Here is an 18,222-nt window from a genome sequence, read left to right on the forward strand (position 1 = left end):
AAAACCCCCCCGGCCAAAAAAAACCAAAAACAAAAAACCAAATCTGAAATACAAACCTGATAAGTTTGTGAGGATACAGTGGCAGACCCTGGAGGGATGCACTRAATCAGAAATATTTAAATAGGGGAAAGCATTAAAAAATAGGATAGGCAAGAGAGATAGGGAAGATTCGGAGCAAGAAGAGCATGAAAGGACATAACYTCTGACTAAGCAATCTTTACCACCMCGTTTAGACCTTGATCAAATATGATTTTGATCATCTTCTGTTAATGAGTTAAATTAAGAATTGAGGGATGCTGTGGAGAAATGTGTTTCCTGCAGGGAAAGAAAAAGACTGCAAGAGCACTGTGAGAACTGGACTTAAAACGCCAGAATGCATTTCCCATCACTCATCTCAGGCAATAAATATATGACCACGGTTTGTCAAGRCACATGTGCAAGATCCCTACTCTTCCTTTTTCACCTATGGTGTCATCCTTTTTGTTTGGTTGGTGTTTTTTTGTTCTGAGATACAGCAATGTTATGTGAAATAATTTTAAGATGCTAATATCTGGAAAATAGAAACACATACATGTATTAARCTATTAGAGGGTGTCCAAAGGAGGGCRACAAAGATGGTGAAGGGCCTTGAGGGRAACTTTGAGGAGCAGCTGAGGGCACTTGGTCTGTTCAGCCTGGAGGAGACTGAGAGGAGACCTCASTGCAGTTACAACTTCCTCGTGAGGGGAAGAGGAGGGGCAGGCACTGATCTCTTCTCTGTGGTGACCAGGGACAGACCCGAGGGAATGGCCTGRAGCTGTGTCAGAAGAGGTTTAAGTTGGATATTGGAAAAAGGTTCTTCCCCTAGAGGGTGGTTGGGCACTGGAACAGGCTTCCCAGGGAAGTGGCCACAGCACCAGCCTGACAGAGCTCAAGAAGCATTTGGACAATACTCTTGGGCACGTGGTGTGAGTCTTTGGGATGGTGCTGTTCAGCAGTTAGACTCAGTGGAAGTGTATTGTAGTATAATTGTTAAAATACCATATGAAAAAGTTATTTATCTCCAATTAAATGTTTGTTTCTGAAAAGTATATGAGGAACTAGAAAATATCACTGCCTTTAAATACTGAACATCGAAAGTAACWTCAAAAATAAAAATTATTTCCAGGATTGCTCCTACTCTTTTTTTCATTCACATAATGTATGCGTGTTTGAAAGCTAATACAGCTGRAAAAACCATGGCAGAGCTCTGTAACATTCTTTACCTCAAGAAATCAAGWGATAATTGATAAGAAGTGCACCAGAACACCTTGCCATTTTGATATTTCATTAAGCATGCATACTCTGAACAAGAATAAAGAATATTTGTTTACTGATATGTATGCAAAAAGCCAGTATAAGCACTATTCTGGATTAGCTGCCACAATTGTACTCAATAATAGATGAAGAAGGAGGTTTCAATTTTCAAAGACAAACAGACTGGTGCTTATTTAGAATACAAACCCTTAATTCATAACGAATAGTCCCTTCATCTAAAACATGAATTTGAGAAGCAAACTGGGACTTTTATTTAAATTAAAAAAAAAAAAATGTTCAGAAAGACAATTCTGTTAATAAGAAATGACAGAATAATAAAAAGTACTTGAGCAATGAAGCTGGTGAAGGGTCTGGAACACAAGCCTTGTGAAGACTGCTTGTAGGGCTTGGAGAAATAGAGGCTCAGAGGGGGACCTTATCATTCTCTGCAATTACCTGGAAAGAGCGTGTAGTGATGTGGGGATGGGGATTGATCTTTCTAGTCTTTTGTAAGTAACATGTGACAAGAAATGAGGAAATGGCCTCAAGCTGTGCCAGGGAAGGTTTAGATGGGATTTTAGGGGAAAAACTTTCATGAAAAAGGTTATCAAGCATTTGAAAAGACTGTCCAAGGAACAGAGTCAGTCCCCAACCCTAGAGGTGTTTAAAAGCTGTGTAGATGTGGCAYTGAGGGACATGATTTAGTGGAGAATATGTCAGGGCTGGGTTAATGGTCTGACTTGAACTTGGAGGTGTTTTCTACTGTAGCTGATTCCATGATTCTAACTGTGGCCTGGAGACATTCCCAATATGCAATTTCTCTGCTATAACCATGTAAGCATTGCTGGGACTTCTGTGTTTCTGAAGAATGGTGTTTCCAAAGTGTCCTAGTTTTGGATGGGATAGCGATAATTTTCTTCCTAGTAATGGGTACAGTGCTGTATTTTGGATTTGGGATGAGAATAATGTTGACTCACTGATGTTTTAGTTGCTGCTGAGCAGGGCTGACATTAAGTCAAGAAGTTTTMATCTTCTCGTGCTCTCCTGCCACTGARTAGGCTTGGGAGCAYAAGAGGCTGGGAGAGGRCAYGGCTGGGACAGCTGATCCTRACTGACCCAAATGCAGTTGTGATGCTGTGCACAGAATGTAAAGTAGGGGKATTATTGGCCAGGGGTCTAGTGCTTGGGAACAGGCTGGACATCGRTTGGTTGGTGCTGAGCAATTTGTTCCATTTGCATCGCTTGTCTTCCTTGCATTTAATATCTCTTTCTCTCTAATAATTTTATTTCAATCATTAAACTTATCTCAGCCCCCAGATTTTCTTACTTTCAGACTTCCAATTCTCTCCCCCACCTCACTGGGGTGTGGAGTGAGCAAGCAGCTGTGTGGTGCTTAGTTGCTGTCAGGGGYTAAACCTTGACACAGAAATTTAGTCTGCAGTGCATTTTTCTCTCACCTACAGGTTAGAGACAGAAGGWGATAACAAAGATACTCTGATATACGCTTGCTAAACAAAGGCTGTGTTTGATGTGTGCTCTGCTTWTCTGACAGTTTAGAAAAGGAAGGAAATTTTAGGACTGAAAATCAAGAGCATCATAAGAAAAAAACATATACWTCTGATAATGGCACTGAAATAATTGGGGCAATTAAAAAATAGAGAAGATATAGGCAACTTTTATAAGGAAGAGATATATTCAGTAAAGACAGGGAGGAAAGCCTAAGACTTTGTAAAATCTGGGTTTTATTAGATCCACATCCATAACATTGAATACACTTCAACTAGATCAAAACTAGTATCATATCAAACAATTACTGTGTATTAGTTACCAGTTTTAAAAATAAATTTCTGTTTTCTTTGTTTTCCTGATATGAATTTATTTTTTTTTTCTAAGCCCATATTTAATCTACATTTTCTACTTGTATCATGTGGAGCAGCTGGGAATGGAGAATCCAGAAACYCCTCCTAAACTGGTGGTTGTTTTAATACATTTCTCAATTTATTCTTCATAATGCTGAAAGCTGTGATTGCTATTAGAATTTGTCCCTAATCTTTTTTTGTCAAAGGAGTGTTTTTATTGCTAAAATATGGCACGGAAAAAGCTTGTTTCTTTCACACAATTCCTTTCTATCCCCTTGGTCAGTTACAATTCAGTATTACATAGAACAAACTCAAGATTTTTTAATCTCTCTTAATGAAATGCATGCAGTTACAAATAGAAATACTATAGACTTTTTAATTGACAGAGGTTTAGTGGAGAGAAACTGACAGTCTGGAAGGTAGGAACTGGGAATACAGCCAAAACCAACAGAAATAACATAAGGATGGGAACTTGGAAGCTACACGTGTACATAACGAAGGCTGAGGAGAAAGATCTGAGTTTCTACACAGTAGCAGGCTCTGTGAGAAGGTGTTCTTGGCCTACTGTTTATAATTACATTAGTTATTAATGAAGTTGACATATTTAAAGCATGTGAAAACCAGTGTCTCAATTATTGTTCATTCCTCAAGCATGAAACAACTATCACAACATGACTAAAAAGCATATGTCCACAGCCAGAGGAGACTGGGAATGTTGCCTAGGTAATAAAATGAAAATGCCAGACTCTTTGATATGCCTTTTGTGTCTTTCCCCTGTGGGTACACATGCAGAATGTGCATTATTGTTCTCTATAGCATGGGGACTTTGGCTTGCAGATGCTTTTTTAGTTTTGGACTTATTTAGAAATCATTTAATGACAGTCCTCCCAGATGTATAACTAACCAGCAAGTGTCAACAGAGTAAATCAAAAAGTGTATTGTGTTTTTCTCTGCTGTACAAAATGTGACATTGTTTCTCATAACAAAAGAAAAAAAAATCCCCAAATACAACCAGAACTAAACAAAACAAAGACTTAACCCTCCCACACAAACCAGCTCAATATTTGAAACTCAGTCTCTTACACTGTATTTGTATTTCAGGCCTAARCTAATTTTAAGATGAAGTTTGATATTGCTGAGCTTATTTCTAAAAATACTGCATATATTTTATTAGAGTGATCAAAATTGTTCTACGAAGTCTTTAAAGTGCGAATACTTGTTTCAAAAGAGATTTCGGCATGTCCATAGCATATGCACTCATAAACTGAAAGAAGCTAAACCAGTTAAAAACTTTTGTAATCCTCCACCAGTGGTGTTTTTCCTTSTTTTTTCTTGTTTCCATGTCTCAGTGATTGTGTTTGAGCAAGGTTCTTGAACACTACTCAGCACCTGATTCGTCAAGGAACGTGTATCATGAAAAAAAAAATCTTTGTCCTTGCTACTCATAATGAAGCAACTGAAAATAAGTCCTTACCAGGATTTTGTCTCATATGACTAACTGAACTACGTCATGGCAGATGTTACACTGAGATATAAGTCAGGCTCATCACACAGTGAAGCTACCTAAAGCATCTAGGCACTCACCTTTTGAAGAAAATGTACTTTCTGTGGTATCTGCCAGTGTAGTGCTAACAKCTAGGTGGTTCCTTCATCGTTCCACTCAGTTCAGTAGTATACCTCTGCCAACAGGCAGATTGACAGTAAGAACAGTCTAAATTTAGTTTCTGATGTCTTTTAGGGCTTGTGACAATATGCAGACTTTTTTTTGAAGTACAAACGCTGAGTTCCATTGAAGTGRCACACACTGTTATGAACCAGTAAGAGTTAAACTGTTTCAATCACTTGGCACATTTTGTCTGGCTCTGTTAAATGGATCACTGATTTTCTAGTGGGCACAAAACCAGACAAACATATGGACAACATTTATAGGCAATCAGTACATTTACTCATAATTTGAGTATCTCAGCTGACTAATGAGGGACAGACTTAAAGCCAGAGATTTCCAAGCTGTTATCCATACTGAGATCACAAACTGCTGTTTCAGAAGACTTGTCCTTTATGAATCTATTGACCAAAGCAATTCAAAAACAGCCATGTGTTCATATGTTTCTCATTGTCATGGTTCTTATCRTTCAAACTCATTAGTGCTTTAGTTTAGCTCAGGACTATGTTTTGGACGTAAATTTTTCAGTTGTCCTCCCTTAATTGTGCTTTGCCATACAATGGTCTCAGTGCACAGAAATCCCCCATCACTTTTGAAAGAAACTGAAATAGAAAATGCGCCAACCTAATGCTCTCCAAAAGTGAAAAAAAAATAGCAAGCTCTTCCCTCCAAACAAGTATATCATTAGCAGCCAGGTCTCAGAACCTGGCTGTTTCATTCTGTTTGGGGTTAACTGTGTTGCTTGCTAATRTAGCATTACCCTTAATTCAGGTGTGCTACAAAATACGAGTGGAAAAGACAGAATTTTTCATTTTTTAGTTTTTGAATCTGAAGTGGATTTGGATTTTTAGTTTTGTTTGGAGTTTTTTTTTATTTTTACTCTGATCAACATATACTATATTTGCATGGAATGTCTCCACTGTGTCTGCTTCAGACTTTTGGTGAAGTACCTACATAAGTAAATTTAGAGATCCATTTACAGAACGTTTTTTGCTTAAGTAAGAAAAATATAGAGATGTGACCTAAAGTCACATGTAATCTGGCATTAGTAACTAAAATTCTGATTCTATTCTGGCACAAGTCAATCKTAAATGTTTTTACTCTAAGATTGGATCAAAAGAACCTGAGCTTCCTATCCTTGTATACTCATTTACACTCAAGTCAAGCAGTTGTTAAATAAACTACTGCTGCATTTTCTAATGGAGATATTTTAGTGTGACTTTCTGTCCATGTATTTTTCTCCACCTAAATGATTTCAACAAATGTGAACCACCTTTTTCTCAATTCTCAAYGTGTAACATTTCTGCAATGCAATTCTAGAACTCTGGGTTTTTTCTATACCTTTAAACTATTTCCATAAAGATTTATATCACTGTAGTGAAAGGTATATATTAAACTGTGAGTGTTTTGATGAGATACAGGAATCAAACTTCTGTATYGAAAATCATCCTTAAATACACACTGGGAGGCACCTCTGGAGATTGTCTAGTTCCCCCTGCCCTGTTTACTTCAGGGTCAACTATAACAGCCTGTTCAGAACCTTATCCAGCTGGATGTTTGATAAATCCAAGGATGGATATTTCGCATCCAGGCAACCTATTTCAGAATTACCTTTACAGTAAAAATATTTTCTTTACATTTTAATGGACTTGGCATTATTTGTGGCCTTTGTCTCTGTGACAGGGGACTATTGTGTAYTGAGAAGAGYCTGGCTCTGTGTTCTTTCCTTGCTGGGGTGCTGCAGGGGTTAATGCACTGGCACCTCAGGTGGGCACACAGTTGGACTCATTTCTCAGAAAAGGTGAGAGAGTTTTCTCTGTGATTCTGTCCTCTTGGCTCCTCCTCATTTTTGTGTATAGACTGAAGTGGGCCCTCTGCAGCCCTAGTGTGTTGATCAGGAGGTCTCTCTAAATCCCCTGCACCCTTTGCTTGACAACTGAGTCTGTCACTTCTCTTGATTTTGGTTGGCCAATCTGTTGTCAAAGATGCTTCTGTCCTTTTTGATCAAATCCACAAATCCCACATCTTCCTAGCCTCAATCATGTGAGAGGGTTCCATGGTCCTGAAAGATGGAACTCTTATYAATACCAGTAATGTAAACAGCTGTTGGCCAATTGGATTTATCCATACCCTCTCTGGTGTTTTCTCTTATTGCCAGGATTGTAGAGAAGAACATTGGGCACCCATGTCCTTTATGACACTCCTGGAGATGTGAAGTCACCTGTAGTGTGTTCCAGGCCTGCAGCAGCCATGGCACTGGTACCTACATGGAAGAGCAGCAAGAGATGACAGTCCCAGGGCTGGACAAGCCTTGGCAGTCTCACCAGGGCATCCCAAATCCAAGCCCTTGGAAAGCAGTAGTCCTACTCACACAGCAGGTAGTACTGGCAGATGGGCCTTCAGCCTCAGCATGGAGTCCCCTGGTGCTGTCACTTGCTGTTCTTTGTTGTGCTGCTGAGTGCCTCAGGCTCAGCTGGTTTGGACATTCTTTTGGCATAATTCCCGGTCTCTCATCTGCTACCAGGACAGTGAACCTGTTCTGCATATTCATTAAATAAAAAGTATGATAAAATCCTAAATTCTTTTCAAGTTTTGTTGCTTCTTGGTTTCACTGCAGGGGAAGTTCTGATGAAATTCTCTTATTTTTTATTTTTTTTTTTCTTGGCTTGTTTTTGGGCTTGCTTGTTTGGGTTTTATTTTTTAATTATACCCGCTAGAGAAGGTCTAGTGATTCCTGAATAAAAATCATGGCATTAATTGGCATTTCCTCTATTAGGGGGAAAAAAAAAAAAGAAAAAAAAAAGGACAGAACATAGTTGGAATACAAAAAATTACTTCATGTTGCCTCAGTATCTCAGTCATTTTTGTTCTCCAGACACTAAATTGTTCCACTGAGAATGTGTGAATGAGTGAAACTAAATATGAAATTCAATATTTTTCCCAGGAAAATTGYAGCGGTATTTATGCTTAAGACAACATTATACATATTTGTAATGAAAGTGAGAGTCTACATTAATATGGTGAAGYTTTTGCTTCAAATAATCTGTTTTGCTATAAACAGAAATGTATTTCTATACAAATTAACCTGAGTACTACATTGAAATATGAGGGATACAGTGTCTGACTAGAACAGAATTAATCTGGATGGAAACACAGCTTGTTGAGACATTCAGGGAATTTCTGGCTGGTGTTAAAGCTGTGCTGAAACAAACACAGTCATGCATTTATGCAAGATATCAAGCCTTTGCCTTAGCATTAAAAATTACAAAGTATTAAAAATCTAGATAGAGAACGCTAAGTAAAWTTTTTKTTTGTTTGTTTGTTTGTTTTTAATAACAAGTCCAAAAGTTGATGAAGATGCCTAACTATTTTGCAAGTCTTGGTAGCATGTCTCAAGGAAACAAATGCATACATAATTACTGCTTCAGAAAGCTTCTGGTTAACCCCAAGTTCTGATTGGGTGTATGTGCAAGTGCGTCCCTGCACAGGGCTTCAATGGCCCTTACACTGGACTACCAAATGGCAAACAAAATGAGTATGAAGGCTGGACTTGAAGTAAATTGGGAAATTAATGAGGAAATAATTAAGGGCTGTCATGGACTTTTGGTCAAGAGTTTTCATTTCAATTGAACCCAAATCTGGTACAATTTCGCATTTTCACAATTCCATGAGAGTCCTGCAGAAATCAATTAATATGATTACTCACTGCATGAATGAAATGTTTTTCCAGTGATTTCAGAGTAAATTCTTCTGTAAAAGGATAAGCTGATAAAATTAATCTTGAAATTAACCTTTTCTGGGAAATATCTCAGCATACTTCAGGTTTTTATATTATGCAAATAAAGCAGATTCTATACAACCACAATATATCTTTATTATAATTTGTTTTTTGTTGTTTTTTTTTTTTGTTTTTGTTTTTTTTCTCTGAAAGAGGATAGCTAAGCTAAAGAAGTAAGATCCACTGAGTCTTATTGCAGCAGACTCAATTCTTGGTAGTACTAGACCTGGTAAACTATCATGGGTGTTCTTCAGCTCCCAATTTTCCATTGTCATAAGTGAAATAGGATAAGGGTCAAATGATAATATAAATAAATAAAAAGTACTTCAAGATATGGACCCTGGGCAGGGTCAGTTTCCACTAGATCAGATTGCTTCCAGGGATGGGGTATCCTTAGCTTCTTTGGGCAACCCTTTCCTATGACTCATATACTCACAGTAAAAAAATTTTTAGTCACAATCCTTGGAACAGAATTTTAAAATCTAAAGGTGCAGCAGATTGCTGAACTCTGAAGTAACTAAAAGAAATGGGTTAACATCCCACTCTCTGGGKTTTTTTCCCTTCCAAATGTTATGCAGCTTTCCTAAGCCTATAAGCAGTTCTAAGTAGAGGTTAGCAGCTAGAGAGACCTACTAAAACTAGCAAATAAGCTCCTAGTCTTTGGATGACAAATATTAATAGATRAGTTATCAGTTCTGCATATTTTATGCTGATTTTTTTTTACATTTTATAATATAAAGAGAAAGAAGAGACTGTTCTTTATTCCTGCAGAACTTATTTGGTTATGAAAGAGACACCATAGTGTAAGTTGTCAGACACATTTTCTCTAGAAAAGGAAACAGTCAGGTGCAAAACTATTTTATATACTTTAAGCAAAAAAAGAACACCTTTTCTACTACATGGAGAATTTATTCCATATTTAATTAAGTCTTCCAATTAATTCTYGTGTGTTGTGTTGCAAGGACGTATATGTGGGAAGCTTTCAGAGGATGACTGATGACCTATAAATTTCACCATTTAACTTCTTTCAGAATWATTTCCTYRTGGACCCATACTTCTCTGTGACCTYCTGCTCTATAAATCTGCTAAGTACATACAATTATGTGCTTCTCTGCTGCTAAATGTTCTTTTGTAGWATTCCCTTCCTTTAGAATCAATGAAATTTTTTGGTCCCATGTGTCTATAATGCCACTGCCAGTCTYTTAATGCTTTCAAAGGTACAAACTCTTCATTTCCCACCTCAACTATAATGTTAGTYTCTATATAGTGCACAATCAAATTTAGGGTTATGCTTTCCACAAGTAGACCACAGTTCTCCAGTTTCTTCCTTATGCTGTGAAGTTCTTCACTTCTTTCCCCACTGTCGCTGATTTTCTCTGTCCAGCCTCCTCACTATGGGCAAAATTTAAAGCACACCATCTGGGACTACCTTCTTGTATCTTTACCACATTGATTTACCTTCTGTTCACAAGTCTCATTCGAAAGCCAATCTTTAACTTCCTCTAAATCTCCATTTGTAATACTCTACTTTGTGACAGTTTTATTCAGTTCTGTAGAGTATTTCAAATTCAGTTTATGTAAAATACATAGAATAGAAGGCTTTCACTCCTGTATTTACTGATATTGTTGGTTGAAGCTACAAATTTTTATATATGTCTGCACCTTCTTTCAAAAAAATCAAATTAAAGCATTTTAAAATAATGTCATAAATAAAACAAATAAATGGAAATAGGATAGTTGTTTGCCAAAATCAACTTGCAATTAGATGAGTAAGGCATAAGATATCATAATCACTCTATCCAAGTAATGTATAATACCACAGATCAATGCTAAGGACATTATCCTAAGTCAGTAAATCAATAGTTAATTTTGTATATTCCAGTGTCTTTGACTCAACTGGACTTAACAGAGCATAAAGGAGTACATCCAATAATGACTCAGTTTTCCATCTTTTTACTGTTATATTCACTTTAGTACAAGGCAGAGAAGGGAGGCATTTCAATATATCTTAAATCCTTTTATTGAAGGACTATGAAGACACTGTTCCTTTTTTTGACTAAATATAAGTGGAAGATTAATTACTTTAGGGATGTCAAATCTTCAGGGCAGCACAGTGAGTTGTATTAGCAGCAAAACTCTGCAGCAGTACTGCTGCAATTACCAGGTTTTTAGGTGAACTACAGCTGCTGTTTAGCTCTTTTCTGGACTGTGTAATTGGCAAYCTGAAACKTATTTGTCCAACAGCACATTCAGTTTCATCACACAGGTATTCTCAGTGAAGTCAATTCATAGATTTAACTCAGACACAAGTCAACTTGAATTTATTTGACCTGGGAACCTTTAAGATCTTACCATTTTTCATGTACACTGTGCACTGTTCATGGCATGTGGTCTGACTTAGTTAAGATGAGGTTTCAGCCAACTTCCATGGCAGTGCTTGTTTGCTTTATTGAGAGTTTAGAGAATTACCACTCCCACTGAAAACTGGAAACTTCATTGATGCAGACCTATCTAGGCTTTTATTTCCTTTCAAGTGTCAGACCACCTGCTATCGTTACCTGGGAAGAAGATCCTCCTGAAGCTCAGCCAGTTCGTACCTTGAGTGCTTCTCAATGTTTTAAAATAAATTATAGGTTTTGAATATAATTATTTTTCTTTTTTGTAGTTTGCATAAAGTACAGAAAATTCTGTTTTACAAGGGAATTAAGTATAGCGTACCAGTTAATGAGATTGTTTTAAGTTAGTCCAAAGACCTGATTAATTTCTTTTTGTGTAGTATAAGCTGTTAACAGTTACCTACTATGTACTTAGGTCCTGAGTACCAGAGTTTCTTTCAAATCTTGTCACAACTTATGCAATGAGCTAACCTACCCCTGTGTTACGGTCTTGAAGCTTGAACTATAGACTAAACCTCCTSTCTGTCAATTCTGACTATTTTTTTGTTATAAAAATAATTTAGTAAGTCTATATCCTTCACATAAGTCTTCCCTATAATCCAAAATATAAGTTCCTAAAAGAACTGAATTATTGAATTGCACCTTGTTGTTAGTACTCTTTTTTTTTATCCCTACCAATTTAAAAACAGAAACCAAGCAAGAAAATATTACTTCTTCTAGTTCACGTTGGCGTTATTGCCTGTTATTTTGTTGAAAAGCTCATTGCCATAATATTAAATTTTATTGAAAGAGATATAATTGTCTTTTAAATCAAGTAGTGATAGAGTTAACCATAAGGAGGACATGGGATTACAATACAAATATTATCATACAACTGTAACTTTACCTACTGTTTACATTTTTGTTTTACTATTTGATAAGTASAGAGGAGTTATAGCTTCCAGAAACAAAGTTCTGAAGGAAACATCTATTACAATTTTCTGCATGGGTATCCACAAACACTAAAGTGRCAGGATTTGCATTATATTCTGACATACAGAACAGCACAATCAAAAACTGAAGTCAGAGCAATTGTGAAGCTACTATTACCTTTGCTTTTTTAATGCAAATACCACAAAATAATTTTTTATGTCGTACAGACTATATACATGGTCTGATCTCATATAAACCATTAGGAACAATATATCATTGTGCATTGTCCCCTAACAATACTTTGAATTAATTATTTTAAGTATTTTAAGAAGAATTTGCAAATTACTCAGGTGAAACCCTACCATGAGGTAGCCATTACTCAAACACTAGTTGGGCATCAGTGTACACGTGGAAGGTGTGAGTGATTGTCTTTGAATCATGTGATTTGTTTTATTCATTCTTCCTCCCCTTTCCTTGCTTATTAAACTCTCAACCAACAAGCTTTCTTCTGTTTGCTCTTTYCCATTCTCTTCACAGCCCCATAAAGAGGACAGAATGAGAAAGTGGCTGTGTGGTCCTTAGCTGGAAGCTGGATCAATCCATCAGGATTGTCATTTCTTGTGCCTGTTCTTTCTRATGCATTGCTAAATTAATATTGTTAGCTAATTTTAAGGCTCTATATTATACCACAGTACCAACACCAAAGATGAAGGGTACATATTGCAAGTGTCATTGTGACAATGGTAATTTACCCTTTCCTAGAAAAAATGSATCAAAAGTATTTGTGCTGCTGCACTGCAGAATGGAGCTTTTATCAGAATTAGAGTAGCTGATTAATTATTCCCGAGCCACCAGAGGGTCTAATATGACTGACAATGGCTTGTGCTGGCATATAATAACTCACTGGTATATAACTTTTGGGTGACTTGAATTTTCAGATGCAGTAGGAAATCAGAATCTCCTTATGCTGATATAGTGTCATTCAGCTTTGTATTTCACCTATCCTGATCTCCCACCAAAGAAGATTTAGATTGGATATTAGGAAAAATATCTTCACTAAAATGGTGTCAAGCATTAGAACAGACTGCTTAGGGAAGTATTTCMGTCATGATTCTTGGAGGTATTTAATCAGTGTGTAGATGTGGCATTTGGGTCATGGTTGGATGGTGAAGTTGGCAGTGTTAGGCTTGCAGTTAGAGTCAATGATCTTAAAGGTCTTTTTCAGTGTAAATTGTTCTATGATTCATCCCACACTCCAATTGTTTAATGCCACCCACTGCCTGGAGAGCCAAGGTAAAGTCTGTGAAGTATATATTGCAATTAGAGCATATATTGGAGTTCTTTCTCACATTCAGATCTTTGGTCTTTGATTTGTATAATAAGGCTGCTGTAGTATACCTTTGRAAGAAAATGGTATTTGATGCAGAAATTTTGTAACTCCAGAGATCTCCATCTGTTTTTAAGTCTTCCTTGATAATGTTGCTTCCTATCCTCTAGTATTTTACCTTTTAGAGGAGGACAGAGAGAGCCTGTACTGCTAGAAATTAATTTTCTAGGGGGTTCTTAATTCAATATCTGTTATTTTAYATCAGCTKTGGTTGAAGAAGAAGGAATGACTCTCCTTCCATTTTTATTAAKATATGTTAATTCATTAATCCTCTTTGTGTTGATCATTGAGGAATCTTGATTTATGAAACAGCATAATATGATGTGGAAAAATTTCAGTGCTTTTTGTTAATGAATACAATAAGAAGGAAATATTATGCAGAATAATATAGTCACATAGAAACTGAATAATGCAATCACTTAGTGAACAAGTCTTTTAGGTCCTTTTCTAGATTTAACTTAAAAGATGATCCACATGGAAGTTATCCCAGAAAACTTATATAATACATTTGAGTTTAATATAGTCTGGAGAAGAAATATAAATATTGAATAGAAATGCTTATTATTGCTATGGTAAAATAATACTAGCAATTCTCTATTTCTTTTCAAAAAATATATTTTCCTCTACACAGAACCCATTCTGATGGAGGGGAGAGGTTTGATAGCAAAATTATGTTGCTATCAAAAATGCCAAAGAACMATCTTGTAATGAAAAAAATATTGAAGATATTTTACCTGTGTATAAGAAAACATGAAAATGAACCCTTTTGTATAAAAGATTGTTATGTTGAACAATTTTGTTCAACTTAGGTTCAAATAGGTGAACAGTTTTGACAAAGCCTGAAAAGGATCAAACAGAGTCTTACATGAMACCTTGCCATTAAATTTCTACAGTATTTATTTTCTGCAGATCCTAACTGTATCCATATAGATGTTTTGAATGTGATGCTTTCTCAGAAACAGTGAGTTTGTATGGATCTCACTGATTTGCTGTGCTGTGCTCCATTTAAAACAAAATGGCATAGGTCTGTGACAAACAAGGTGAGAAATATATAAGMACTACAGGACAAAAATAAACACAAATTAATCAAGGAAAGAAATGGATGGAAGGCATGTAAAGAAAAAACTAAAACACTGTGTAGTGAGCTACCATTCTTTGTCATGTTAAATTTTGCCCRACTTATTAAATCTTCCTGGATCAATATTGCAACTCATTAGGTGAGGCATGGAAAAAACTCTCAGTGGGAAAATATATTCACTTCATTAAAAAAATCGACATTTTTCTCCATCTCYGATATCATTTGGGGTGGAATGTTGTTTAAACTGCATTTACAACTCCATTTTATCAGTCTCAGTTAAAGGATCCGTTGGACTTAGGAATGGCCCCTGTAACATCAACATAATGCAACACACTCCTGGAAATAGGACAGCATGTGCACTGGAGGTATAAAATTTATTGTGTGAATGCTCTCTGTCCTGGTTTTAGATGATAGTTTGTGCCCAATGTGAGATCTTGAAATATTAATTGCAGTCTACAGGTAGAAAAATGTACATATACAGTAACATCCAAAGACAATACAAAAGCTTCACAACCTCTGTTGTCTCCATATCAAGCATTTGATTTTTTCCAAGGTGCTGATTAACTCTTGAAACATATTTAAAAAAAAAAAAAAAACCCAAATATTATACAATACATAAAKTGTTCTAACTGTGAAAAGAAGAAATAACTCTGGAAATTAGAGTATTTGAGAAAATTCTTTTGAAGAACCCAAGTTTGATTCAATTTTAGGCAATAGCGACAATTGCACGTTACCCTCAGGATTTGTCAGAAAGAAGTGCAATTTCTTTGTGCAAGTACTAAAACAAACAAGCAAAACCAACCAACCAACCAACCAYGAAATAGCAAATCAACCAAAGAAACCCATGAAGCAATCCCCCCAAACCTCACACCTCTCATGCACTTCAGGTTTCTTGAAATGCAAACACCTTTGGCAATAATGCAGCCCTCAGTGGTACCTACAGGGTTGTTCAGTCCACCCAAAGTAGAGATTCAAAAGATGGGCAGAGGAATTGTGGATTGCGCTGCYTGCATCCTCAGTGATCTTTGGTTTGTGCTTAGATGCTTAGCTCATACCATATACAGACACCCACATTTAAGCATTGCAATAGAATTTGAATCCTACACTTATCAGTTTAATATTCTCACAAATGTGCTGRTAGAAATTGGAATAAGAAAGAAAAAGCTGTCCTTTCTTCCACTTTTTTTTAACTGATAATTTTTTTGACAGCCTGAATATTTSTTAAGGAAAATATTCATACTGTAGGGTCTTAGCCTCTGTTGGGTATGTTGAAAACAAATTGCTTCCTGACAGATTCCTGGAAGGAGTGACAGAAAACATGGGCCACCTCTGGTGCTGAAGTTTACACAATGTGAATCTCTGTCTTCTTTCCTCTCATGGAGGAATCAGGTGATAGAATGATTTTATTTCTGAGAAGACATAAGTTATTTTTAACATGTTTTATGTCTCAGGAGCTAACATAGATGAAGAATTTTGAAAATAAATGCTGAAGTACTTAAAGTAAACCAGKTTTTTTTGGATAAGATACTTTTTAAGTCCCTTTGAAGCCAATGTAATTGGTGTAAATGAGTGTTCCTGTCCCTTGTAATGAGGTCATAAACACACCAAATACACCTAGTAGAAAATTTTCTGCGCCTTTTGAATTCCCTGTATAACCATATTGACCCAATWGCTGCTTTTAAATTATAAAAACATTCCTCTTTCCCATTTTCTGCCTATACAATTACAAATAAACAAAAATACCAGTAGCTGGAAAACATGATTATAAACCTTTTGATGGGTGGGTGTACAGACCAAGAGGAGATTTAGAACTCAGGAAAGTATTATTTTACATTCTAGAAAGCAAACTTTACCATTTTAATTAAAATTAAAAAAAAAAAACAAACAAACAAAAAAAAAAAACCAAAAAAAACCCCCCAAAAAACCAAAAAAACCCAAAACCAAAAACCTGCTACTTACCAGATGTAGATCAACACATGTAGAATTGTGTTCACAAGCATTGACTATGCAGTCATCAATGTCTTGGTCACATTTCAGTCCTGCATATCCTGGGTTGCACAAGCAATAGAAGCCATCAACAACTGTAACAAATAAGAGTCATAACAAGTGAATTTAGTAAAATTAGTAAGTTACAGTTATAAATACTRTCTGGAAAACATTAGGATCAGATTTACTTAAAGAGTGTGGTCATGTTGAAAAATTGAAATAAATTAAATGCAGTCTCAAAACACCTTTTAAATATGAATGCAGATTAATGTACTGCATTTTACTTTAAAAATAGGAATATTTTGATTCAAGAGTTATAAATCTATGAGTAAAAAATTGATGTTTTCTTATAAGTAATGAGTATTTTTTCATCACAAAAGAGTCACAAAATACATAAGACACTATATTTTAAATTGTTTCTAAATGAGATGTGGCAGTTAAAACAATGTTTGGTTTTTTGGTTGTTCCTAATTTTTTTGGTTTTGTTGTTGTAGTAAGGAATGCCTTGTATTATACCACTGTATTAAGGGAAAATTTRCTTGAGTTGATTTTTCTATGATGTATTGTCTAACAAGAGAATCCTGTCTCTTTCCATCATTAGTGATCCAAATGAGAGTGCTGCATCCATACATGGAGTTCATGACAGCAGTAATTACACTTCTTGCAGGCCTGCATTTATTTTAACCTCAGAGGGGTCCCTGGATTCTTCATTRTCTTTGAGATTTACCATAGTATCTATTCTGCCATTGTGTCTGTACACACAGCTGCTATTGTATTCATTAAATGCTTTAAGTCCTTCAGCACAGGAGCATTATTCATGTGCTAAAAGCTTCCCAGCTTCCTCAGGATTCCAGCTTTCTGCAGTCAATGCACAGGGGGTAGAGGAACTCAAATGTCCATATGATAAAACTCGAGCCAGAGGCACCAYAAAGACAAGCTGTTCCCCAAAAAATTGGCACTTTGTCAGCATGAAGAGCTTTAATGCATCTCATCTAAATTCCAGTTCAAAAATATCTCTAAAGCAATGTAGAGCACCTAGAAAACATCTGTAAATGTAATAGGAAATAGTCTTTACTAGCTAAAAGATTAAGTCATTCATCTTATTCCCAGATATGGAAAACCAGAATTTTTGAGATCTTTTGTTGAGATTTTGTTGAAATTTTTGAGATCTTTTGTTTGTTTTGTTCTTTTTGTTATTTGTATTTTTTTTTTATTTTTATTTTTAGTAGGGGAGTTTTAGACAGTGATGTATTTAGTAATTTGGGCTCAATTCTTTAAGATCTCATCTGAGACCAGTTAGTTTATTAGATCTACAAATTTTTCTAAAAAAAAAATTGCATTTCATGGAAGTTCTCGACTCATCGTTTTTTGACAAAAGATGTGGGGAACCATCTCTCTCAAAGGAGAGAGATGTGGAAGACAAACAGTTACTCAGTGCTTAAAGTGTGGCCCTATGGGGAAAGTTGAGTCAGCCAGGCTTGTTTTGTATTAGACCTTTGGGGAAGTGCTCATAGTGGGAGGGCTGTATAGCACCAACTTCGAGGATAGTTGCACAAATGACAGAACTGAAATTCCTCCTAGTGCCAGGAGGAATTATGATGCAATGGCTGAAAGTTACACCTCAGGAGGTTCAGATGGGATTGGAAAAGGGTGAGCATTGCCAGAATAGTCAATCAGTGGAATACTCTGTCCCAAAGAGTTTGTGAGACTCTGACCCTCTTTAGAGGCTTTCAAAACTCAGCTAGAGAAATCCCCAACTGACCTGTTCTAGCACAGCTAACAGTCCAGCTTCATGCGGGTTAACTACATGACCTCCAGATATCTTTCAGCTTTCCATTCAGAATTTTAAGATTCTCTGAATATTACTACCACTTTTTTTTTTTTTTTT

The 18,222-nt window shown here is 36.1% G+C and overlaps 1 protein-coding gene across 1 annotated transcript in view; it reads right to left on the reverse strand.

Moving 5' to 3' along the window:
* Positions 1-18,222, reverse strand: part of EYS (eyes shut homolog) — a 685,229-nt gene that overhangs the window by 444,376 nt on the left and 222,631 nt on the right. Inside the window, exon 20 of the mRNA XM_057369428.1 lies at positions 16,308-16,429. Within this exon, the coding sequence (XP_057225411.1) occupies positions 16,308-16,429 (122 nt within the window). The remainder of the gene's footprint in view (positions 1-16,307; positions 16,430-18,222) is intronic.

This window comes from Malurus melanocephalus, unplaced genomic scaffold (assembly GCF_030028575.1).
Source record: "Malurus melanocephalus ecotype Western Australia unplaced genomic scaffold, MMel_1.1 scaffold_109, whole genome shotgun sequence".
NCBI lineage: Eukaryota > Metazoa > Chordata > Aves > Passeriformes > Maluridae > Malurus > Malurus melanocephalus.